Source organism: Chrysemys picta, chromosome 15, assembly GCF_011386835.1.
Source record: "Chrysemys picta bellii isolate R12L10 chromosome 15, ASM1138683v2, whole genome shotgun sequence".
In the NCBI taxonomy this organism is placed as follows: domain Eukaryota; kingdom Metazoa; phylum Chordata; order Testudines; family Emydidae; genus Chrysemys; species Chrysemys picta.
In genome coordinates, this window is record NC_088805.1 from 26147634 (window position 1) to 26167395 (window position 19762).

Here is a 19762-nt window from a genome sequence, read left to right on the forward strand (position 1 = left end):
CAATGAGATTAATTAAATGACTACATCCTGACAGCCTCAAAGAGGCAAGAGCCCTGTTAGCATGCATCCTTAGGTGAACATTAAATGACAAGTAACCTCTGGCCAAGCGCCTAGTGTCCTTCCCACCTCCTTCGCACACTATTGTTACTTATTGGTTCTAGCTAATTATGAACTTTGCTAGCTGTTTGATGCAAACAGATCTGGAGGTTGGTGGTGTAGTATGTGGTACACAAACAACCCATTGATATATTCACTGTAACCATAAATATTGAAAACCTATGTCAGGGATAAAGAAGAACAGGAGTACTTGTGGCACCTTAGAGACTAACAAATTTATTAGAGCATAAGCTTTCGTGGACTACAGCCCAGAAGAAGTGGGCTGTAGTCCACAAAAGCTTATGCTCTAATAAATTTGTTAGTCTCTAAGGTGCCACAAGTACTCCTGTTCTTCTTTTTGCGGATACAGACTAACACGGCTGCTACTCTGAAATATGTCAGGGATAGTGATTCACAGTGCCTGTACAGCACTGTACAACAGCCAGAGTTGAATTATAGGGGGTTTTCACCTTTCTCTGAGGCATCAGGCATAGGCCACTGCCAGAGGCTTGATACTGGACACTTCAGTGGGATGTTGTGTTCACCCCACACCACCCCTGAAGGGGTTAAGGAGGCTCAGAAGTGGCTAATTAACCTAACAGGCTGCATCTGGAGGAAGACTTAGGCCAATACTAATTGACGATGGAGACCATCTGGGGAGGAGTAGGAGGGACTCATATAAAGCCAGGAAGTGAGGGCATAAGGAGGCTTCAGTCACTTGTTGGGCCGAGTAAGCAGGGCCGGTTCTAGCTTTTTTGCTGCCCCAAGCAGCAAAAAAAAGCGCCGCCCCCCCTAGGCCCTCCGCCGAGCGCTGGGCCGTACCGCCCCCCCGCTGAGCGCCGCCGGAAACCCCCCCCAGAGCGCCGCCCCCCCGCCGAGCGCCGCGCGCCGGAGCCCGCCCCCCCCCGGAACCCCGAGCCCCAAGCCCCGCGACGCCCCCTGGTGCCGGAGCCCGCCCCCACCCCCTGCCAAGCGCCACCGGAACCCCCCTCCAGCGCCGCGCCCGCGCCGCACCCCCCCCGTGCGCCGAGCCCCGCGCTGCCGGAGCCTGCCCCCGCCCCCCGCCGAGCACCGCCGGAACCCCCTTCCAGCGCCGCACCCGCGCCGCCCCCTCGCCGAGCCCCGCGCAACCGGAGCCCGCCCCCCCTGCGCCGCGCCACGCTGTCGGAGCGCCCCCCCACGGAATGCCGCGCCGCGCTCCCCCCGCCGCCCCTTACCAGGTGCCACCCCAAGCATGTGCTTGCGTGCCTGATGCCTAGAGCCGGCCCTGCTAGTAAGAAGAGAAGAAGGAAAACCAGTGAGGAAGCAGAAGCCCTGGGACTCTGACAGAAGGGTTTTTCCCCAGAAGGGTGACAGAGAAAGAAGACTGCAGAGTATGGAATAGGAAGAAGCCCAGGGAAACAACAGCAAGGGTTGAGACAATGCAGACCTTGGCTGCTGATAGTAGAGTCCCTGGACTCGAACCTGGAGTAGCAGATGAGCCTGGGTTCCCCTACCAGACAACGGGAAAGTGGTACAGTCTTGAATGGGAAGAGTGCCTGGAATGGTACCTGGACAGCTGGTCTGATGATACTTTGTTAACCACAGTAGGGGAAAACTATATAGTGACCTGGCCAGAGGGCTAAGCCAGGAAGAGGAAGCACTGTGGTTCCTAGAGAGGGGCTCCAGTGCAAGCAAGCAAGGGAGCATCAGACCAGGCAGAGGTAATTCCTAGCCATGAGGGTGCTCCCTGGATGGCTTGCAGAGAGTGTATCCTATTACATTCTGTTTCAGTTGGAAAATCATATGCTCGTATGATTTGTCTTGCTCTAGGACAGGGGTGGGCAAACTACGGCCTGTGAGTCAGGGCTTTGGATCTGGCCTGCGGGATTGCCAGCCCCGTGGCACAGGGGGGCTAAGGCAGGCTGCCTGCCTGCCCTGGCCCTGTGCCGCTCCCAGAAGCGGCTGGCACCACATCCCTGTGGCCCCTGGGGATGGGGGGAGCAGCGGGCTCTGTGCACTGCCCTCACCTGCAGGCACCACCTCCTGCAGCTCCCATTGGCCGGGAACAGGGAACCATGGCCAATGGGAGCTTCGGGGGAGGTATCTGAAGGTGAGGGCAGCATGTGGAGCCCTCTGCCACCCCTCCCGCAGGGATGTGGTGCTGGCCACTTCTGGGAGCGGTGTGGGGCCAGGGAGCCTGTCTTCGTGCTGCTGCCACCCCGGAGCTGCTCAAGGTAAGTGGCGCCGGGCCAAAGCCCACACCCAGAACCCCTCCTGCACCTCTGCCCTCAGCCCCTTGCTGCACCCTGCACCCCACACCCTTCCTGCACCCTAACCCCTTGTCCTGAGCCCTTTCCTGCACACCACACTCCCTCCCGCACCACTGCCCCAGCCCTACATTCATGGCCCTGCATGCAATTTTCCCACCCAGATGTAGCCCTCGGGCCAAAAAGTTTGCCGACCCCTGCTCTAGGATCACAGTATGCAGTTTTACATCTTTAACTCGACATAAGGTTTATTGAAACATTCACACATTCAAATGTTCATATCACAAACAGAGCCCCTTCAGATTCCTCCAAGAAAACAAAAGTAAAATGTAATGGACTTACTTTGAATATTTGCTCTCTGCTTTCACCTGCAAATCCTTGGGCTAGCTCACTCAAACCCGACATAATGGATAGACGCGATGTATGTTCTCGGAAAGATTTAGTGTCTAGAAATTCTGAAACAGATGCTTTGGTTTTCCGATCCCTCTCTAATAAAGAAATTCACAGAAGAGGAAATCAATGAAGCTCACCTATTCCAATCTTTCAGAACCAACTTGTCAAACACAAATTATAGTCCTGAAATAAATGAAAGAACAGCTTTGCTGGTCTCTTTCACAAAGTAGCCATCCAAGCTATGCATTAATCATACATTTCTGTGATTCACACCATTCCATTTCTGCAAAACAGGATCTCAATGTATTCCTAAATATGCATGTACCCCTGCTGTTCTTACCTAGTAACTAGGGTTTGTTTACAATTTCTAATGTCTACAATTGAATATGATGGAAAAATAGATCAACATATTTCAAAAGTCATAGGTGCATTTGTCTAGCCAAATACTTATGGCTCAGTCATGGCCTTCACTGGTAGAAATGTGCTGGTGGGAAATGCCCAAGCAGTGGGGGCTCAAGACATTATGCCTACATAACAAAGAAACAGCCATAACAGTTCTCTTGCTGGCTTTTTAATCACTTTCACTTTTCTTTCCTCCTCTTTTGTGAAAGCCTGTTGTGCCATAATATTAAAAATTTACTGGGACAAATTCTGCACTTGTTTACTTTGTTTACTTTTATTCTGAACTAGTTAAAATGGAATAAAAGCAAGGCTTTACATCCAGCATAACTACATTATGGTCCTCTTGAACCCTACTGAAAGGATTTACATTTAATCCATCTCAGTCTTGATGGTCTCAGTATATAAAGATAGTGACAGGTCTCTGGGACCCTGAAAGAATCACCTCTTCAAAGACAGATCAGTTTAAGTAACTGCCCTAACTGTGCTGGGTGAAGAGTTTTGGTTTTTCTTTCCCAGTCACTCAGTAAGAGAAACACAGCAGCTGATAAGATGAAGAAACAAGCCAAATCAAGTGATGTCTTTTAAGGAAAGTACCATAGCAGAACTCCTGAAAAACCGTATCAGATATTAGTTTGCCATCCACTCTAGACAAAATCTATTTCACCCTGCAAAGTCAGATTTACAGGCCTGGGGAACAGACTTTAAATGGCCTCAGATCTCTGCTGAAGAACTCTGTTCTCGGAATAAATATCACAGGTTAAGTTAAGTCCTAGTGTATGTGGGAGTAATGCCACTGAAGTCAGTGGAGTTTACCAAGACTGAATATGTCCCTCTGAATTTCTTCACTGCATCTTCCTAGGATAGGTCTACACTGCAATTAGACACCTGTAGCTGGCCCGAGCCAGCTGACTTGGGCTCACAGGGCTGAGGCTAAGGGGCTGTTTAATTGTGGCTGTAGATGTTTGCACTCAGGCTGAACCCCAAGCTCTTGGATCCTCCCACATCACAGGGTTCAAGAGCCCGGGCGCCAGCCCAAGTCCAAATGTCTACACTGCAATAAAACAGCCCCTTAGCCCAAGCCCCACAAGTACAAATCAGCTGGCGTAGGCCAACCTCTGGTTTTTAATTGCTTAATCTCTTTCCTGCAATGTAAATCCTTCACCTTTTGTATGAAGAGTACCTCAGCACAGAAATTACAATGCTCAAAGTCATTCTAAGCTACTGCACCAAAATGTGTCAATTTGGGAAGAAAAACATTTTGAGTGAAGTATTTTCATAACGAGCAATATTATAACAAGAGTTTCACTCGTTCCTTATATGTACATTGTATACACACAAAATCAGGACTCAGTGTAGTTGGAATTCTCAGTGACATTTCACATATGGACATGAGATAGATCAGTGTTTCTTAAACTGGGGATCCTGACCCAAAAGGGGGTCAAGGCGATTGTAGGGGGACCATAAAATCACAACAATATTGCTGGGAGAATGGGGAGCTGGAAGGGGGGTACAGCAGCCACCGCTCTCTGGCTACCCATCTCTGAAGGCAGCGCCACCAACAGCAGCAGCACAGAAGGGTGGCAATACCATACCATGCCACCCTACTTCTGCACTGCTGCTAATGGCAGTGCTGCCTTCAGAGCTAGTGGCCGGTCAGCAGCTGCGACTCTCTGACCAGACAGCTCTGAAAGTAGTTTAGATGTAAGGGTGGCAATACCATGAGTACACTTCTATGAGTATGTACAGTGATTTGCTATCACTTTTTGGGGAGGTCATCACAGCCTGAAATATTTTCCAAGAGGGGCCCAACAAAAATAGTTTGAAAACCCCTGAGATAGATGATGCCTCAGACAGGCCACTTCTAAAACAAATAGTTCGTGTGAGTAGCTCTCTGTCTTTGTGTTTAATGCAACACCGTCAATTTTATTGTTAATTACATTTGTCTGAAAAGTTTTTACTTACTATTTATAAAAGTAACACCTACTATTACTAAAGCTGAAATTAGAAAAAAAAATCTGTTTTTCGTTTGGTAACTTTGTGCATTTGACTTTCCTTTGATTATAGTTGGTTGCAGTGTTTCGCTATGATCAGTTTTCCCCTGTTGCTTACTTTGTGCATTTGACAGCACTTTGTGCATAATCAGTTAGTTGGGTTGTTTTGTTTGTGTGGACCCTTCACAAATCGAGAGAGGAAACTGTGATTTTAAAAAACACATCAAACAAAAGTCAATAAAGGGATTCTAGGTCTAGGATAGTAAGTTCAATGACTTTTAATTAAGTATTTTAATTTGATGATTTCAGGTTTACAGTGTTCCTTTATATTAAGGCTTTTAGGGCATAACAAACCATCTTCCTTACTTATGCCATGCTGGGTGAAGCATAATCCTGACGTACTCATCCCCAGCAATGAACCTTCAAGTTACTTACAAGGTCTACTGATCATACATACTTCCTTCTGCTGCTCCAACTGAGGCGGTCTCAGCCAACTCCTCCTGACGAGGGTTATCTGGATCCCCCTCCTTCAGGTCATTTTCAGATATGGTAGGCTCCTCTGTTTCTACTGTACAGGATCAAAATGACACACATGTACAAAACAAACGTGATTTACTCAAGTAGCTACTGTACCACAAAAGGGGACCCCAAAAATCTGACATGCAGTCACACTGACAGAGATGAGACAGACACATGGACTGCATAGATACAGAGCCCTATGCATGGATGGGTGGGGGGGTCACAAAAGCACACTGACATGGAGATACATAGATGCAGGGAACATATGATTATATGCCCATATGGCTGGGTGTGGACAGTGCACAGGCATAGGAACACTGACATGAGTCATGTGGACAAGGCACATGGACACAGGAAATGGACAGACGGACATGGGATGGGCAGACAGAGAGATGCCACAGGCAATGGTCCCAGGGGTGGAGTGACAGGGGGCACATGTGATGGATGGAGGATCACAGATGGAAATGGGGGATGGACAGACAAAAGAGGGGCACGGAAGACGAGGGGGATAATGAGGATGGATGATGGATGGACACATCCCAAGTGAGGTTGACAAGGAGACACGGGAGGGACAGACAGACAGTCAGGGGACACGGGGCATTGGTGCTGGAACTTTGGGTGTTGCCACCTCACCCCCTGGCTGGAAGTGGTTATTAAATACGGGGTTTACAGTTTGGGTCAATGACTCTCAGCATATCCCCCTATAAAAATTGTTCCAGCACCTCCGCACAAGGGATGGACATGGAGAGGGACACACAGGGGATGGATGTACAGATAGCTAGGACACTGAGGAAGGACATGGGGAATGGACAGATGGGGAACACAGAGGATGGCCAGCCACATGGACAAGTGAGATGGACGGGTGGACAGACTGGAGCATAAGGCATAAATGGGGGGACCCAGAGGATAGTCAGAGGGACAGACAGGAGACACGGGATGGAGGGGGGCACATAGGGGAAGGGCAGACATTCCGTTGGTGGGCAAGGAAAGGACGAGGGACGGTTGGACTGAGAGGGTGGACGGACGGGCGGGCGTGGGAGCACAGGGGACAGACGCCGAACAGACGGAGGGCTTGGGACAAGCTGGCTGCGCGCAGACGACAGATGGGCAGGCGGGGCGCCGGGCAGGGGGTCACACGGACGGAGAGACGCGCGGGGCGGGCAGGCGCGTCGCACGGACGGACCGATCTCGATCTCGATCTCCTCCTGGCGCAGCTCGGTCCGCAGCAGCAGCGCGGCCCCCGCCACCTCCCCCTCCTCGCCGGCCGCGCGCTGGTTGAGGAAGCGCAGCACGGTCTCGCCCTCCTCGCCATCGCCCCGGTTCAGCAGCTCCTCGAAGGGCGCCTGGTCGGAGAGCCCCAGGGCGCTCAGCACCCGGTCCTGCATCCACTGCACGCGGACATCGTCCAGGCTCATGGCGGGGCCGAGCCGGGCAGCCGCGGGCAGATGAGCCGCCGACTTCAACGGACGCTACCCGGTGCCCATAGCAACGGCTGGGGGCGGGACTGGCCGCGGCGCGAGCCCTGTGCTTCCCGCAGCCCGCCTCTTTTCCCGCCCACCGCGCGCCTCGTGGGGCCCCCCCAGGGCCGGGCGGCGAAGGGGCTGAGGGCGAGTGTTGCCCCCCATCCCTGGTTGCAGCGCCCCCTACCGCCACCTCACCGTCGCCAGCCAGCACCTTCCCTAGGGTGCCCAGAGAGCACGTGTGAAAAATAGGAACAGTGTGTGGGGGGGTAATAGGCGCCTATATGAGAAAAAGCCCCAACTATCACAACTGTCCCTATAAAATCAGGACATCTGGTCACCCTGACCTTCCCCCACTCACCCTCCCACTCCTACCCCACTGCCCCCACCCAGCCCCTGCCCCCACTCACCCTCATTCCCACCCCGCTGCCCCCAACCAGCAGCTTCCCCCCACACCCCCAAACCACCTCACCTTCCTCTCATTGTACTCGCCCTCCTTTTGCCTTGCCCCCCTTGGAGGGAAGGTTATCCCATGAGGTTCAGTATAACCCCACCTGACGCTAAGGCCCCATGAATAGTGCCACTCACAAGTCGGTTTCAGAGGGCTAGCTTATGCCCAAATAAATATGTTAGTCTCTAAGGTGCCCTAAGGACTCCTAGTTGTTTTTACTCACGAGTTGGGTTCCCCCCCCCCCCCCCCAGCTTTGGGCTAGGCACCAGGAACAAGGAAGTTTTTCTTTTTAAGAAGAAACAGGGCTGAAAGGGCAGGAGAAGCAGCAACAGTACCAAGGGGGTGGGGAGAAAGAAGGCAGCAATACTAAAGCTTGTCCCATGCAGCCTGCACCATGCTGGTGTTCCCTGGCTGACCTGGGGCGGGCATGCAGGGGAAGGATGACCCTGTACAGAACCGGCCTTGTTCCCACCAGCCTCTGCAACATTTGTCAGTTGTCGTTTTGTGGGAGTGAGCCACTCCCACTTCTGGATGTGTTTCTGGGCTGGATGTGTGTGCGTCTAAGAACAGGGATAGATCAGACCTGATTATTTTTACTTCTGCTCACTAGAGGCCGCTGCTCCAACAGAGAATAGCAGCATTAGAACCAGCATATTCCCATGCTGTACTTGCTTGGTGCCTTCCAAAGCAAGCAACTGTGCCTGTAGAAGACACAAGATCAGAAGAGAGGCAAGGGGGGTGGAGGAAGGAAAGCAGCAGCAAAGGGAACAGGACAGTTTATCCGAAATCCAAGTTTTTCTCTCACAGACCCAACAGCAGGCAGCCTTATCAGTTAAAGTAGACTGACAGTAGCCCCATTACCTACCACAGCACATCCCAATTTTTTCCCCAGAATCCTCCCTTTGCTTTTTGGAGTCTTTTCACACTTTATTAGTAATGAACACTAATTCCTCAAGAAGGATTTTTCCTTCACTGTTTTACTTGGTTCTCAAAACAACCTGAATTAGTACAAAATGTCAACAAAATTCCACATAAAAATGCTTTCAACGTACTGGTCTTTAACCGTCAAGTAATTTTTGTTTCATAGCACTAAAGTTTGGGGAGGGGGTGTTATTAGTTTTCTAAATTCCAGGTTATGACACTGCAGGTTTAGGAAATCTATTAAAAGAATGAAAATGTAAACTAACAATCAGTTACTAACTCCAGAGTGTATTTTCAGGCCTTAATCCTGCAAAGAGCTCAGCCACTCCTGTAAAAGTAACTGCAGTTTGCAGGACTGGGTCCTGACAGACACCCTGATGCAGCAAGGACTTTAAATATGTGCTTAACTTCAAGCACTGAATAGTCCCATTGAAGTCAAGCAAACTACTCAAACACATATGTAACTTCAAGACTTTAAGTGCCTTGTTGAATCACAGCCAGAATGTTTTCAGATAGGCTGCTCAATGAAAGTCCAGACCCTAGGTAAAGCAAAAATCCTGTGTGGGATTTACCTATGTGATCTTATGTCTCCACTCCAACAATTCTGAATTTAACACAAAAAAAGTAGATCTTTAGTCGAAAATCTTCTCAATTAAAATAAAATTTAGAGATAGAACATAATGCATATGCAGGCTCTCATTAAGTGAAGCTTTATTCTTAGAAGAGGCCAAGTGGCCTGCTTGGGGTTGCACAAGAAGAAAGAAATGAAAAAACCTAAGATTCAGTAACAAATGTAACTTTTTACAATAGTGGGAACCTCTTAAAATATTGTAAATAAGAAATTGAAATATTACATAGGACAAAATTTTAGTGGTATAGTTTAAGAGCTGCAGGAGTTCATTTTAAACAATTAAATACAACCAAACACTGCAGAATATTAATTCTGCAAATGGCAATTAGATTTTATTTGGAATCAGTATGAAAGAAAACTGTAAACGTTAACTTATGCTGTTCTTATGGCACAAATGTCAAACTATTATGGTAAAATATCCCAATTTTCATTTTGATATAAAAAATGCAAAAGCACGGTCTCCTCCCTTCACATACACCCTTTTAAGTAACATTTCTTAAAATCAGTATAAACAACTTTGGTTCAATAACATCAGATAAACCAGTCACTCCAGTCAAGTTATATCCATAAATGTCTTTAAAGCCAAATATATACAGAATAAATTCAAGGCCTGATTCTGCACTCGTCATAAAAATATAGTTCCCATTAATGGGAACTTTGCATGTGAAAGGTCTGTAGAATGAGCATTTAATACACCATATTCTGCTATACAATTTGAGTCACCTGTTAAAGACATCATTAAGGCCCTGATCCTGCAAAATGGTCTGGATGGGCAATCCCTGCACCCAGCAGAGTTCCACGCAATATAGGAGTCCACCCACACAGACCATTTAGCAAAATTGGGGCATAAGACTATAAACTCCTCAATGAAGGGAGATAAAAAGAACCATCGTTGGGTTTCCCCTACCTGCCCTTAATTTTTCTTTTATCAAATGAAGCTTCAGGATGTGCACTTACAAAGATTAAAGTAATAATTCTGGGCAGAATTCAAGACACAAGATTGTTTTTATAAAAACAAAAAAATAATGTTGGTGTGGTGTTTTAAAAATAGCCCCACAAGAGCATTTTATATTAGTATTTACCGGTTTATACTATTTTTGGTAATCTCCTGGGAATAACTACTGAAAACATACACTGTTTAATCTTAACTGCTTCCAGATTCCATTAGATGGTAAATTAAGTTAATGAGGGGGTGTGATCACATGAGTAATGTACAGTAATCTTGCTGTGTATTTTATATGACGAAACAGAAATTAAGGTCTTTAAGATCATTTAAAAGTATTCATTAAAGAATATAAACAGTCTCTTCTGGAAATAAAATACCTTTCTTATTTTTAGAACAAGCAACAAGATTTTTAGAATTATCTTAAAATTAATTTACATTAGTTTATTATGAAAAAAACATACATTTTATGCCTATATATTTTACAAGAGTCTCCAGATCTGCAATGTATTTGTATGAAGGAGGTATATATTACAGAATTATTTGGCTACATTATAAGGCAATCAGTGAAAAACACATTTTTTCTACAAACTGTACATCAGTGAGATCTAATTACATGATTTGCAGACAACTCTGAACACCTCTGCTTATGCCAATAAAATTATGCAATATCATCTTTATTAAAATGTAAAAAAATGTGCTTAAAGGAAAAAGGAGTAAACTTGTAACCTCCACCGGTGTAGAACTTGTTCTGAAATTCCACCCTGTAATGAGGGGAAAAAAAAAAAATCCACACATTAATACACAACTCAGAGAACAAGACTAGGAGCCAGAAATTCATGAGATCTAATTCTGGCTCTAACACTGATGCCTTTAGGCTAGTTACTTAACTCTTCTGCCAGAGTCATTCGTTTTCAAAATATGCATTCTAAATTTTGGGCCTATCCTACCCAACAATGTCTCTTTAATAAACCAACGCACAGTTGGGGGGGGGGGGGGGGGGAGAAAGGGCAGTTTTTAAAAATTAAAAGTTAGCACTTACCAATGAAGTCGTACAGCATGTAGAAAAGCAGAAAGACCTTCCATGACCAAAAGAATGAATACTGTTAACACAGCAAAGAAGGCTAAAACTGGAACTAACAGCAAGATTCCATATGCTGCATCCACACGAAGGCCCACTCTCATTATCATTGCCCACAGCACTTCTGATAACTCTACAAAACAAATGGTTTCCAAAATTACCTTTGGAAACATACACGTACCCAGTGAGTCTGTTTAACCAGTCTGCACTCCAGTTTCAATTATGTTACTGTGCTAGAATCTCCAGGATCAGAAAATGGAGCAAAAAATGTGCCCCTTTGAAGGAATCCAGTGTATATCACAAGACGCTCAAGGAACTAAACCTTGCACAACAATTAATATTTTTGTAACGGGTGGTAATTTGCATTCACCAGAACACTGAATGAGTAGTCTGTTTACTGTATAATCATATGTAATCAGGGCACAATTATCTGGAGCTGCAGATGCTGTTTTGTTCTCTCAGGAAATAGCTTGTTTATAATTATAAACAGTCTCAGAATAAAATCTACTACTTACGACATCTAATTTATTAAAACCACAAATCCACTAACCAATACTTAATAGTTACTATTGCAAGTGATCCCAAGACACAGACCAGTGTTCACTATATTAAGATTTAAGTACTGAGATACATGTTTTAATTTCACACTGCAAAGCCAGCACACCTTTTCAGACAAGGTTTTTTTTTTTTAAATGTTTAGAAACAATATCACACTCAATAAGATTTTAATAAGCTCACATGCATACAACACATCACTACTTCATCTGTATTAATTCAGTGTAGCATAAAATACCTATATAATTTGGCTGTGAGACACATTCCTGAAATCAGAACAAGAATATAAAATATGAAAAGGTTAGGTGGTTTTTATGATAACTCTCTCATGGTCTCTCAATGAATAATTAAAGGGAAATGGGCAGTGTATTTGGAACATAAATGCCCAGGTTCTAATTTAGAATGACACAAATTCAGAAATATACTTGTCCTGATTCAGGAAAGCATCCCTATTCAGGATAGCTCTTAAGCACATACTTAACTTTAAGCCCATACTTAAGCATGTACTTAAGTCCATCTGTATTCAGGACAATATTTAAGTGCTTTCTCGAATCCTGGCCACTAAAGGGGAAGACTTTAAATATCACATGACATAATATCACCATCTACAGAACCATTTTAAGAGTTACTAGCTGACAGACCTTCACATAATCAGGAGTGAACAATGAAGCCATATACCATATGCAGCACTCCAAGTCACAATTCTACTTTTCAGTAAAATGTGCTTTTTATTAGTCCAGGTCAGTTCACTAGGGTTTTTTTTTTTTTAAATGACCAACCAGATCATTTTAGAATATTCTAGCTATGAAATTATCAAACAAACAACAAACCCCCATACAATATTAAAGTTAGATTGGAATACAAAGACTTACGTGCATGAGCAAGACTTAGTGCCCAGAGTCTCAGGTATGAAGCAGTGTTGGAGATGCATCCTAGACAGTATTCAATGGTATGAATAGTCTGACTCATAAAAACATCTGCAAAGTTAAACTAACAACACATATGTATGTAAATACACTTGTATACATTAAATCCATACTGTGGAGTGTGACAACGTACAACATGCATTTGCAAATCCACTACAGGTTTTAGATCATTAAAAACAAAAAATCTATTTAAAGGTCAAATAAATTTTTATATAATTAAACCAGTGTATAAACTCTAAAAGCTTACATGCTGATTGCACTGATGATAATACAAAATATTAAGGTGTAGTTTTCTAGCAGGTTCTGTACTTGTATGACCAAAGAATATTCTGAAAATGCAAGTAGGCATGTCAATTATTCTGAATGCATCTTATATGAACATATAGTTCTGCCATACTATAATGTGGTCTAATGGAGACCTGAGTTCTAATCCCAGCTAGGCTGTCCATTTACTGTGTTAAGTCTGGGCAAATCACAAACGCTTTCTGCCTCAGCTTTTCCTGTCTCTAAAAGGGGGATAATTATTACTATCAACTGTTGAAAAGCACTCTGAGATCCTCAGATGAAGAGAGCTATAAATGGTAAAGGATAATTATTAATATAGTAATCTTGAGTTATGTTGGCTAGTACTAACACAAACCCAAGATCAGTAATTTTTACTGTAAATCCTGATATTTCTTATGAAACTGTGGTACAATTTGTGCAATGTCTTTCAGTAGAGCTCTCCTATTTCCTAGATATATTAGCCCTACAGAGGTTAAGTCTCAAATCTCCCAGTGAGAAGTTTTATACTAATTTTGCAGATGAGTAAATTGAGGGACAGAGTGTTTAGGAGTGTTAATCAACTCCTATTAAAGTCAAAAGCACGCAGATAACAATGCCTTAAGTGATTTGCCCAAGATTATATTGCATCAGTGTCAGGAACTTGGAGTACAGCTCATGACTCCAGATTTCCAGTTCTCACTAATGACAAGAGCACTGTGCCTTCCCACTGTCAAACTATATAGCATACTATTCAAAAAATTAAAATCAAGAGCCTTTTCTCTAGAGAAGAACCCAAGATGAAAAGAAAAGGAGAAAGTTAGAGTATATTCTCCTCTTTGTCTTGACTAAAGGCACCCAAAATCAAGTACCCATAAAACTATGCAAGAGAGCTTTGATATTGCTTGATTAATCGTACTTTAAAAGGAATTAATGTAGTCTCAGCTGCATGAGGCACTTTGTCTATTTCCCATTATATCAAAACCCAGGAACTCTAATAAGCTGAACTGATACATTTTTGTGATAAGAAATGCAGCGCAGAACAATCACAAATAACAGAATGTAAATTGTATGCAGCCAACCAATCGGGCCATCTTTATAAAAGTCCCCTAGATGGCATTTTTAGAGGTTCCAGGAACTCAACCTGGTTTACTGTATGGCAATTTGCCAAGTATCACCCCATACAATTTTCCACCGCTAACTTGCTTTTAGGCCATTCTTATCACAGGCGGTAGTTGAAAGTGTTACCTCTTCTCCATCCCCTTCTCTGTGCCCACTGTCTAAAGGGCTGCTTCCTTCCTCCACATCATGTGATTGCAATAGAGAAAGTTCTTCTTCACTTTCTTTTCGAACAAGTCTGTAGCCACTCTGCACAAAATGGAAACAGTATCAGTGTCAGTTCACTAACAAGAATTTTTGATGTCACTGTGATAGTTGCAGTTTTTTTTGTATTTATTTAAAGCAGACATTGCAAAAAAATTAAGACTCTCAGGGTATGTGTACACTGCAATTAAAAACCCGCAGCTGGCCCGTGCCAGCTGACTCAGGCTCCGAGGCTTGGCCTGTGGAGCAGTTTAATTACAGTATAGACTTCTGAGCTTGGCCTGGAGCCCAGCCTCTGGGACCCTGCAAGGCGGCACTCTGTGAGGTGGGAGGGTCCCAGAGCCCAGTCCGAGCTCCGAAGTCTACATGGCAATTAAACCGCTCCGCAGCCCAAGATCTGCGAGCCTGAGTCAGCTGTCGTGGGCCAGCCATGAGTGTCTGTTTGCAGTGGAGACATACCCTCGGGACCATAGAAGCTGAGAAAGCTGAAGTGGAAAGGCCCTATTATGCAAAAATAGACATCAATTTTTCTAATTTGCATGGTCATATCAAGCTATAGGACATTTTAGAGATCAATGATTCTAGATACTTTCTTAATCTAAGAGAATTATTTCTTTACCCATATTAACAAATTTAAATGTATCTTACATCTAAAGTAGTTAAAAGAATTTTGACAAATGTAATCTGTGAAAATATCTAATTAGTGAGTTTCCCGCTGTGGTTTTAAAACTTTATTGTACACAATTAGTAAAAGTTTTATTCACACATCTATGACCAACGAAGTGTTACAGAAACAGCCAACAAATATAGCAACAAAGTGTTTCCTCTACTGATTTTGCAGCAGCAGCTAAGTGCGGTTCCCAGAGCTGCACTAATATCTGCAGTGCAGCTAGCTCACAAACACTGAAAAGGCCCAATTCTGGAAATACTCACAAATCATGCATGCGAGGGTTTGTAGCATTGAGCCTATAGTTTGGAATGACAAAGTGCTATGCAAGTTGAAATTGTTGTAGTCCGATTAAATTAACTTTGCTGTTTTTTAAACATTTAAGAAATCTATTTGTTAGAAAGAGAAAGGTGGCCAAAATCATAACGAAAAGAAATTCTATGTTCAGGTTTCTAAAGGCTATTAAAAGCAATGAGTAAAGTGAAACAGTTACTGGATAATGCCTTTTTAGAGCTTCCCCAGTATAGACGAGAATGCTTTTTTTTTTTTTAATTAATTTTAGCCAAAAGGATTTATAAAAAAATACCCTTTAATACAATGCTTGTCAATTTAGAAAATGCATGCTACAGGTATACAGTTCTTTCAATACGTACTCTGTACATTCCAATGCCTCGGCCTCCATTGTGCAACCAATACAAATAAAGTGGTTTTCCAAAAAGCATTACAGGAACAGAAAGCAAAGCAACAATAAATAAAAATCTCTGTAAAATAACCTGTTTGTGGGAGGGGAAAAAAGAAAAGGTGTTTAAAGATGAGTTCAGACAACCTCCCTCCAAGTACTTAAATCAATTTTTTATTAATGAGGAAGAAGCAACTGATTTCCTTTAAGGCCCTGATTCAGCATTTGAGAAGTCACACTTGATTTCAGTGGATCTTAAAGACATCCTTAAAGTTAAGCATGCACATAGGTGTTTTGCTGATTCAGGGCCTTAAATAGCAGTTGTGGGTGCTCATCTTCTGGATTGGCCCCAAAAGGCAGGCAAGCTTGCCAATTTCCAAGCTTAAAAAAATTCTTTTGGTACACAAAATAGCATTAAAAACTAAGAGAGAAGAGATAGTCTGTGCTCTGTTCTGCATCCCTTTTATTAAAGAGAATCAAAGCTAGCCTGAGCAAGGAGTACAGGATTTTGTTCTAGAAATAGCAAGTGTGTTGGGGTTTTTTAAATCTACACAAAAGCTTAGATGAAGTTTAAGAGCAAAATGCTCAGTCAGTCATAATGGATGTGCTTTTTATTTATCTATCTTTTAAAATAATCCTGATACAACCTCTTTACTGTCCCCACACTAGAGGCAGACATTAGCTTAATTTAACATTCAGATAATACTTTGTGTTCAATCACACTATTAAAGAACATATGATCTTCTGAATTCTATCAACCTCCTTTCAGTTTATAAGAGTAGTACTAACCTGTCCTGTATAAAAGGTGTCCATTCCACTAGTGGGAAATAGAAACATGTTAATAAATTGAATCAGAATGCTGGGAGCAGATCTGGAGTTTTCTGCAGAATAAGCTAGCCATTTAAAGATGATCATAAATACAAGATACCCAAAGATGCACAGCATGAATAAAAGTTCAGGAAGGAAAACCAAATAAATATTGTGCCTCTTCCTGAAATATCTAAAAAAAAATAAAAAAGAAAAAGAATTAATGATGAACAACTTTTACATAGAAAGATCACATAGTGTCCAATTCTATAAGGTGCTGAGAGCCCTCAAGCCCTGTGGCATCAATGGAAGTTGAGAGTGTTCAGAAATAGAAACTGTATTAGAAATTATGAGCCAAATCCTGATTCTTTGAACTCAAAAGAAATGTTACCATGGATGTCAATGGTCTCAGGGCCTTAATAGAGGAAGCAAAAGTCTTTTCAATTAAAAGAAAACAAAAATTATTGCAAACAGGGGCCTGAATCCTGCATACACTTATGCAAATACTTAACTTTAAAGAACTGAATCATCCCATTGATTTCAATGAGACTACTCATGCCTTTAGTTCAGCATATGCATATTTGTAGGATTGGGACCCGAGTAACAAAAAGAACATTAACGTTTCAGATAAAACCAAGGCATTAACAATGTTACACAGAAGAGGTTAGGAGGGGCCCAAAAGTGGCAGCTCCAAACCCATCCTTCTCTAGAAGCACAACACAAAATCTCACTTCTCAGAGGCTGCAGATTTTTCTGTATAACACTGGCCTTCCTATATTTTTCCAAGGAAATCAGGATCTCAAGCAAAAACTGACTTGCCTTTGTAAAGCAATTTTCACAGTGAATTCACATTGCCTTTGCTGGAGTTCTCAAAAACATTCTAGTTCCTTCCAATCTCAGATAATAAATACTGATCAGAAAATGTCACATTTATTTGCTTGCATGTGTTTATTGCCACATTCATTTAACTTTAACTTCCCATACTTACAAGTGGTTAAAGACCCCCAGAATAACTCCAAAAGTCATGTGAGTCACTCCAAAAATCACAGACATTTTCATTTTGAAAGAATTTAAAAAACTGAGACGGTTGCTTGCCAGGTTCCAGATCTGAAGGGAAAATAAAAAATAAAAGAGAAATCAATAAGATGAAATAGACTTTCCTAAAATGCCTAGTTCGGGGTGTAACACAATCTCTCCTCAGGAAACCTGTGATAATTCTACACTACAATTAAAAACCTGCAGCTAACTCATGTCAGCTGACTCAGGCTAAGGGGTTATTTAATTGTGGTGTAGACATTTGGGCTTGTCTATACCTCAATTCAACAGCCCCGCAAGCCCAAGCCCAAGTCAGCTGACACAGGCCATCCAAGGGTATTTAACTGCAGTGTAGACATACCCCTGAATTCTAATTCCAGCTAAGATCCCAAGCAAAAATGAGTTTGAAGAAACTAGTTACATCTCTTTCTGAATCACTAGAAGAGGATATCATCCTCATGGGAGAAAGGGGAAATGGAAATCTGCATTTACTCATAATATGTACCCTTACGTTTTGCCTATATACTAAGCAGTTGTCACACTTAACTTATGAGCTGTAAAGCACTGATCATCACAAATGGGTAAATTTAAAGAAAAAGCACCAACCGGATCTATGCCAAAAGGATAAACTCCATTGAACACTCCAGTAACATTTGGATCCAATGTCAAATATCGATTAGACTTCAAATCATCAAGACTGTGGCAAAAGAAACACACAATCAGATCCTGTTGCTTAAAAATAGTAAGCATGTATTGCTTTCACCTCTGCAGAATGTCCTTCCTACTTTCTTGTTTAGCAGAGAGAGAGAAAATAAATGGCTGATCTGAAGGTTGAGGGACGCATAAAGGGATTTCTCAGCACAATAATAGTAAGATAAACAGTCAACATATTAAACTATTCCCAGGTGAATTAAGTACTGATTATAGTTACCAGAATGGCAACCCCTGAAAATGCTTTTCTATTTATCCACAGAACAGATGCAGTATGTGCAGTGTCAGCATAATCTCCCTCATACAATGTAGGTCAGCTCTGACCAGAAAGGACACCACTATAGGTGAGACACGTAGTTCAATAGCCATTCAGTTCTTGGCCTCTGTTGAAACTGTCAACAAAGAAGCTGGTTGTGGTGGTGTTTTTTTAATATGGCTAAATGTGCCCAAGAAATTTGGCTGAAGCTACCAATTTATTTCACATAATCCTCCAAACAAATATCACATAGCAACAACTTATGATCACTCTCAACCTGAGTGGACTCATACTGGTGATCTAGATAGGAAAGATTCCAGATTTAATTTCCAATCCCATAGCCATCCGAAGAGGAGAAGACCACAATGACTGTGGCCATGTTAGCCTAACCAGTCTCCTAGCACTGAAAGACCCTGCTAGCATAAGGTACTTGACAACTCTGTCATTACCTGGCATCTTAACTGCAGTGACAGTTCTAATACCACGTGAGTTTGAAGCCTACAAGAGCTGAAGCATTCAAACTCTATTTTATCTTAAGCATTTCACTTTCCCCCTTTTCGTTTTTTATTTTTGACAAGGAGACGTCCCGTTTTTTTTTTCTATTTTAAGTGTGTGAATGTGTGCTGAGTGCATTTATGAATATTAGTACTTTCTGAATATTTATTAGCATTTTATGAATATTAACCACATGGCAAGGTGCTAAAGAATAACCAGCAGACTGAAGTTACCCTAGAAATTCTGCTTTGTAAAAAAATCAGAGCCTGCGTGCGTTCTTTATTTTGGTAACAGCATTTACAAACTACCATCTATAATTCTTGCTTATCAAAAGTTGCTAACTATTGCATATTAGAAGATCGATGTTAAAGTTTGTGTTCAGAAAGGAAACAGAGCAACCACTGTTGAAATCTAAAGAGGAAATTCCAATTTACTCTGACGACATAGCTTAAAAGTAACAGTAATTTGGCTTTGATAATCAAAATATTCAACTTGCTAAACTGACTGCACTACCATGGGCAAAATCTAAATTGGGGTTTATAAGGGCTTGTCTACATTACCCGCTGGATTGTTGGGCAGTGATTGATCCAGAGGAGGTTGATTTATCGTGTCTAGTCTAGATGTGATAAATCAATCGCCGAGCGCTCTCCCGTCGACTCTGGTACCCCACCAGGGCAAGAGGCGCAGATGGAGTCGACGGTAGAGCGTCAGCCGTCGACTTACCGCAGTGAAGACACCGTGGTAAGTAGATGTAAGTACGTCGACTTCACCTACATTATTCACGTAGCTGCGGTTGCGTAACTTAGATCAATTTCCCCTCTCCCCCCCAGCAGTGTAGAGAAGGCCTCAGAAAACAATTTCTTATTTTAGGGACTATAAGAATTGATTTTACTAGCTAATGGATTAGTTT

The 19762-nt window shown here is 42.9% G+C and overlaps 2 protein-coding genes across 2 annotated transcripts in view; both read right to left on the bottom strand.

Annotated features, from left to right (window-relative positions):
- The window catches only part of DNAH10 (dynein axonemal heavy chain 10), a 103390-nt gene extending 96228 nt beyond the window's left edge, over nt 1-7162 (bottom strand). The window contains exons 1-3 of the mRNA XM_008163490.4: nt 6834-7162; nt 5589-5699; nt 2688-2833 (exon numbers count right to left, since the gene is read on the bottom strand). Of these exons, the coding sequence (XP_008161712.2) occupies nt 2688-2833; nt 5589-5699; nt 6834-7065 (489 nt within the window). The 5' untranslated portion in view covers nt 7066-7162. The remainder of the gene's footprint in view (nt 1-2687; nt 2834-5588; nt 5700-6833) is intronic.
- Nucleotides 7163-9419: 2257 nt separating this feature from the next.
- Nucleotides 9420-19762, bottom strand: part of LOC101944206 (uncharacterized) — a 49751-nt gene continuing 39408 nt past the window's right edge. The window contains exons 32-39 of the mRNA XM_065568532.1: nt 17997-18087; nt 17344-17462; nt 16338-16548; nt 15523-15642; nt 14128-14247; nt 12565-12682; nt 11099-11270; nt 9420-10820 (exon numbers count right to left, since the gene is read on the bottom strand). Of these exons, the coding sequence (XP_065424604.1) occupies nt 10718-10820; nt 11099-11270; nt 12565-12682; nt 14128-14247; nt 15523-15642; nt 16338-16548; nt 17344-17462; nt 17997-18087 (1054 nt within the window). The 3' untranslated portion in view covers nt 9420-10717. The remainder of the gene's footprint in view (nt 10821-11098; nt 11271-12564; nt 12683-14127; nt 14248-15522; nt 15643-16337; nt 16549-17343; nt 17463-17996; nt 18088-19762) is intronic.